This window comes from Charadrius vociferus, unplaced genomic scaffold (assembly GCF_000708025.1).
Source record: "Charadrius vociferus isolate BGI_N301 unplaced genomic scaffold, ASM70802v2 scaffold444, whole genome shotgun sequence".
NCBI lineage: Eukaryota > Metazoa > Chordata > Aves > Charadriiformes > Charadriidae > Charadrius > Charadrius vociferus.
The window spans coordinates 821,262-827,847 of record NW_009648242.1 but is presented as its reverse complement, the minus strand read 5'-3'; the positions used below and the strand labels follow the sequence as shown (position 1 = coordinate 827,847).

Genomic DNA, 6,586 nt, shown 5'->3' with positions numbered 1-6,586 from the left:
GGAAGAGATGAATGGAAAATTCTTCCGAATATGCCCAAATTTAACAGAGTATTCAGCAAGCAGGTTGCTTTCCAGATTGTTCCATGTCTATGTAAGCTGAGAAAAGAACTTAGCTTTGAGCTAAGCAGTTTTGGGATATCAAGTGTCATCAAAGCTTCAAGAAGTTCACACTGAAAGCTAATGGCAATGGAAAGGTGAAAATAATAACCTGTGCACATCCCTTGTAAATGATAACCCATGAAAAATGGATCAAATTCCCATAGACCCCTCTTTGAAACTACAGCTTTTGATCCTCTTGCTTACCCTCGAGCTTACACACGTAGGAGTGTCTTTAAAGGTAGACTTGGAAAAAAGGTACCCAATAGACTATATCCTACAGCTGCTTGTGCACTAACCTAAGTGTCCAGTGCTGCCTATAAGTCAACTCCTGCTGCTTCTTGGGAGTAGGGGTGTTTATTAAAAGTTTAATGTAAGTCTTTAGGGGTGAGGATTAAACTTTTTCGTGTTTGACGTTAGCTAGAATATTTTTGAAGCACTGGAGGGAAGAAGAGCAGTTCCTTGCTGAAACATAATCATGCCAAAAAAACCCTAGATACCTGTATCTTGGGTGGAAACTCTGGCTCTGCTGGCATTTTTAGTAAAAGTCACTGTTAAAATGGTAGTCTGGCTTACCCCATGGCGTGTATGGCTCTTCCTTGGCTTTGTTATTCTAGACCCATAAAATGTTTCTCTCAAAAGTACTGCCCCTTTAGAGCAGTGACACTTAGAAACAGGTATAACAAGGCTTCTTAATCTGTACTGCTTGAAGTTCCTTCCTCAGAATAAAAGGAGGGATGGTCAAAAGACTGCAGGCTTCTACCTTAGCTGTTTCACAGTGGTGGCAATGGCAGGAAATCCTGAGAAGACAGGTAATGCTGCCAGGGCTTAAGGGATGCAGGTACTTATATGGAGCAGAACTATGCACAGGAAGGGAAAGCTCTTGCAAGGATCTCTCGATTTCCAATATTATCGTAAAAATAATCTCAAACCTGGTTGTACTAGTCTTTTGTAGTGGTGAGGTCTGTGAGCTCATTTCTTCATTGAAGCTAGTGGTGGACTGAAATTCAGCATAAAGCAATTCATGCTTATTCTTGGTCAATTCCAAAATTTCAGGTGTGACTTTACCTGGGTGTTAGTGCTCAAAATCCAGAGCTGCATATTGTAATCTGGAATATGTCTGGGTAATAAGCCTTTTCTGCTGTGTCTGTGTTCAGTGCAGTTAGTCCCTCTATTCATAAGTAATCTGCTGGATTTGAGCGCTAATGGAATAAATTATTCTACAGGAGGTAGCAAAGGCCAAATTTTCTATTGCTACTAAGGGAGAGCTAATAGTTAACAGCCAGAGACAGATTTATGTTTTCACTTGTAGGTTGCCCAGCAGTAGACCCAGCTCAAATGCAAAATATCACTTGGAAATTTGGCTTTGTTAGTGAAAAGTACAAGGTTCATTTTTGAAAGCTGTACTGATTTTTAAGGAAGAAAAAAAAACAACCGCCTTCCTCCTGTTGGGAGGATAGAAATTCTCTAAGGAGGAATAGCACAGACTGAGTCTCTATCAATAAAAGAGTATGTGTAATTTAATACCAGACAGCTTTTTAATACAGGAGGGGGAAAAAAAGAACAGACACTCGCCTATCTTATGAAGGGGGAAAAATACAAAAATCTGCCTGCAGTATGTTACCTAAATTTAGTCACAGAGGGGATCATCGTCTCAGATACTCAAAAAAAATCTGAGGGAAGTAAGTAAAGGCTATGGAGATGCTGTACTTGGATACCCTCCAGCCCCATTTTCCCTGGCAATAGCAAATGTATTAGGCACCAGTTTAGCACCACTGCCTAGACTGTACGGTGGCACTTGCTTGTTTAGTCCTTCTTATGAAAGTTTCTGTTTGATCTTCAATAATATAAGTGGCCAAGGTTAGAGACTGGCAAATGGCTTACCTCAATTGACAAAGCTACTCAGAATCATCCTTGGTTTAAGTGTGAATTGTTCCTGTGTCCAAGCAGTGTTGGGATCGTGCTTTGAATGACACATATCTTAACATGCGTTAAACTTCTTACAAACTCCCTGAAGGCCACCTTGCTCCTGACATCTGTACTTGAAACCCTATCTGGAAGAGGCATCTGATCCTTAATAGTGCTTGACAACAAAGAATAAGCTTGAGTTCAGAAGGTTATCATTCTGAATGAAAAAATGGACACTAGCTTTTTAGTCAAATATCCGTTCTATACTTTTTTAAAAAATCCATTTTGTAATGGTTTCTTAGTCTGAGATCAACTGTAAATTGTAGATTTCTCAGTGTGAATATTTAGGACTTCTGAGGCCTTAATTTAAGTGTAATTATAAGCCCTGACAGCAGTATTTCTTCTAGTTTTGTAGACTTGAGAAACAAATTTGTGGCATGTAACTTCCAGTGAGTTTTTCAAAGAGCAAGTTCTTAGTACTGTTACTGTCTCCTTTATCCCCATTTTAAACAAGCCCAGAAGCTGTAAACACCTGAAAACTGCTGCCAGCTTCTGTTGTATTAATGTCTCCATAATACAGTTCTCTGGTTTTTAATAACTTGCTTCTCAAGTCTTAGAGGAGATATGCCTGGATGCTTTGTGTGCTCAGAAACTGAATCTCGGGGTGCTCACAGCAAGGTCAGAGCTGTAGCAGGGGTCATGTCTCATATAACGACACTTACCTCGTTCTCATACACTTCTCCAGTCCTGGCAGTGGTCCTTTGGCTCTTGATTATTCCCTGCATCCTCAGCTCCTCAAGAATGTCTGATGATTTTTGCCTCTCTGTTTCCTGTAAGGGCTGTGATTTACTGATGACCTCACTGGTGAGCAGTGTATCTTCAAAAGATGAAAACGTTAGAACTTAATACTTGTAGAGCACTTGGCGTTCAAACAAAACTTTGTGATGTATTTCCAGTGCCAGAGTTTTTATTTAAGATGCTACATACTGAGAATGTCCAGTGGAAAAGGCCTGCTTGAGTCTCTCTTCATGGCTTAAACCTTGCAGTTAGCTTTTTAGTGGCTTGAAAAATGGTGCAGGCACCTAGTTCAGTTTCTCACTGTAGTCAGTTCCACCCAGAGGGGCACATTCAGGAAAGCGCGGAAGTGTGTGGTAAAGGCCTGTAAAGCCAATTCTTGAGCGTGTTCCCAAAAAGGGTCCATAGGGAGCTCTTTACAGTTCAAGCTCTCAAGGGTCGTGTGAACTGGTGAAAGAAAGCCAGGCTGGGACAGGATAATATAAGCCTACTAATAGGCCATCTTGTAAAGATCACTGTGCTCTTCTGTTAAATGAACCCAAACTTTCACATGCTTTCGTGGTCTATGATTTTTGTTGTGACAGCATTGCTACATTTGATTCTTATCATAAGCATTCCAACACTTAATTATATATTTATAAACAGCAATTAAGAATAAAAACCAAATTGTTTTGATAACCCTTCTGAGTGGCTGTTTAGTTTCCACATATTAGACATGAATAAACAACGAACAACTTTATTGCCAAGACCCATCAGGTTTTTCAACCCTCAGTTGACAGTTCTACCATCTGCCCAACCTCTCTTGGCAGAAGTTAGAGCTCTTGTATGAAGAATGTTTGGACCAAATCAAAATCGCAGTTATTTGACATCTGCCAGTCTTTATAAGCAGAGTGGGTATGACAATGTTGGCTTACTTTTAAGTTGTAAAACAAAAATACGGAATATCTACCATCTTGTAGAAACTGACTCCATACCTCTCCTAAAATAACTGACAGGTCACACAGGAAGCACTGGGCTTCAGCTGTCAGTCAGCACATGTAAATGTTAAACCCAGTATACAGCAAAACGTATCTTGGCAAAAAATAAAAAGCACGATGAGTGGGCAACGTTGACAAGTGATGTGAATTTGTATTGGTTTTACTAATCTGTTCATTCAGGAGAAAACTGTAGTTGAAGTATCTTGGTATGGTATGTTTTTCTGTCTTGAACCAGAAGATTCGAGCATGATTTAAAAAAAAATCTGTTTAGAAGTTTCCTGTGAAGTTATCTTTTGGCAACTGGGAGGAAAAGGAGCTTGAAATTAAATGAAACACTTTATTTCAGAGCAAGTAAATAATTTTGTTCAATCTGAAATGAAATCCTTTCATCATGTCCTTCTGTGGCATCGGGAGGTAAGTCCTCTTTAATGAATAGCAAACACCGGTAATCATTCTTTTTGTGTTCAATTTGAAATATTTTATTACAACCCTTGTTTATTACAAAGAGTAAACAACTACTGTAGATTTTCCGTCTAGTGTGTTAGTGAAATGTAAGCTGTTCATGGCACTTGAAAAATACAAGAGTTAAACTACAAAATTAGGGGGTTAAATGCACTAAAGATGGTGCTACTTTGCCATTAGCAACTCTTCTATAATCTTACAAAACCATTGTAGTAAAAGTCTGGGTTTAAGTGTTCACTTGTACTTAAAATAAACAAAGATCTGTTAAGAAATTTTTTTATCGTCATGATGATTTCTGGAATTTTTATAGTTTTCTCTCTGCCACTGGCCCTGCAACTTTTGGTTGCAAACTTATAGAATAACATGGTAGTCAGGGGCATTGTATTGACCATTCTGTTGTAAAACCTGACTCATTGTAACAGCAGACTGACAGCCCTCGCATGGGCAATGCTTCCTCCCGGTGTGTTGTAATCCCAGTTAGAGGGGGCTACCCCTGGGGACGAGGCTGAGTTTGTTCTCTTGGTCTGTTCCAGGCGTCTGCCAAGAAACATATCTACCCTACTGCCTGTTCTGGTAGTGAGGGTTGAGTCATGCTGCAGAACATAATCATCAGCTAGGAAATACTTCCTGCTACTACTGCATGCTTTGACACCAGTGCGAAGAGCTCACTCCTTACGGTGTCACAGCATGATCGTTTCTGGGCATACAAGTTGGCTGAAGCAACAGACTCTCAAGGTTATTTGCTTCTAAGTCTCTGTGGAGCTGCTATGAATTTCAGTTACTGTTTACCTGTACTTTGTGCATCTATGCTTTTCTGAGAAGATGTAAATCTTTCTGGTAGTTCCTCTGGGGAGTCTCCCTCACTGGTCTCATCTTCAAGTTTGTCTGCATCCTTTGAAGTGCCTGTTGACCAAGCTGCCCCATCCTGTGAGGGAAAAGCCTCTCTTCCAGCAATGCTGTCGCTTTTAGTCTACAAGAAAATGAAGAAACAAATGAGAAAAGCTCCTCGGGCTTCTAAACATTTAAGGTGGTATCTAGAATAGTCCCATAGAATTGGCAGGTTCAGAGGGGAGTAGAAGACAGAGGTGTTCCTCATAGTTATCCGTGTTCTGTTACAAGTGGATGCTGACAGTGAGGAAAGGTCTCTTGGAACATTTTGGAAAGGAAGCAATGACATTAAACCTAAGTGTGTCCATAATCCAGTTGACTATATTGGAGTATTTTTTTCTGTACTCTAAGTGCCTTCTATATGTTGATCATTAGTTAGAAATTTAAAACTGAGTTTTAAATTAGCACTTGGTAAGGCGTTAACCTGTGCACCGTCTAAACAATAGCTTTGAACCCCCAAAGAATGCAAGATTAGACTTCAGCTGTGTTCTTGTCTCTTCTCTGTATGTTTGGGCTTGAGCCAACTCAACTCTGCAAACTTCACAAAGCGTCTGTGCTATATTTGCATGTGTGCATGCCCCCTGCCTCAGAATAACTTTTTGAGGCAAAACCCACCTTGCTGCAGTGTTGTAATTCATCACTGGTGTGGGAGATGGGTGCCTCTAATTGTATCTTTAATGAGGCAAGTGAGACAGACTGTGAAAAGTCACTTTTCAGGTCCTGTAAAATCAGGTCATGCATGTGGCAGGCATGAGTGAGTCTGTGTCCCCTGTAGCATTAAGAGTTGTATTAAGCTGAGTGAGTGATAGCCCATCTCTTAAAGAGCTCCCTGACAGATTCAGAGCTACCATTAACATCAGCAAAACCATTTCTCTGTATATGCATATGTCCTTGTATGCTCGTGTGGGCATCTAAGACAGCTCCTAACATACTTTGTACAGAGTCTGTTTGGAATAGGTCGCTACCTGGCTCTTGGCTTCCTGGTTGTTCTGTAGCTCCTCGGAAGACAGCTGTGCGACAGCAACCCTGTTAGAAATATTGCAGCCCATGGTGAAACTGTGACCATCTGCTGCTTGCTGCAAGTCCAGGGAGTAGGAATGCCCTAGTCTCTTCTTGGGAGCTTGGTTAGTCGTTATCACCATGGAGTCCAACTGTTGCCAGGGCCTGTTGCTACAATAAATAACACCACAGAAGGCGTTCTTCTTATGTCCTGGCATATGGACGTCATCGTCTTTGTCCAGGCACCCTCATCTGAAGTTGAGAGGGAATTTGTTTCTTCTCTGCTGCTTGGGATGTTGGTCCAAGCACAAGAAATCTCTACAGGTCATTCAGAGGGTTAGTGAACCTCCTGTGGAAACACAACCAAAGACACTTGAGTATCTGCAGCCTTTTTTCCTTTTTTTTTTGTGGTTGTGTTTTGTTTTGTTGGGTTTTTTTTTTTTTTTTTATGTAAAAAAAAA

At 40.6% G+C, this 6,586-nt stretch overlaps 1 protein-coding gene across 1 annotated transcript in view; it reads right to left on the bottom strand.

The window, feature by feature from the left end:
* The window catches only part of STMND1 (stathmin domain containing 1), a 7,908-nt gene extending 1,733 nt beyond the window's left edge, over positions 1 to 6,175 (bottom strand). The window contains 3 exon segments of the mRNA XM_009884192.1: positions 2,727 to 2,881; positions 5,028 to 5,208; positions 6,092 to 6,175. Coding sequence (XP_009882494.1) covers positions 2,727 to 2,881; positions 5,028 to 5,208; positions 6,092 to 6,175 — 420 coding nt within the window.
* Positions 6,176 to 6,586: the final 411 nt, after the last annotated feature.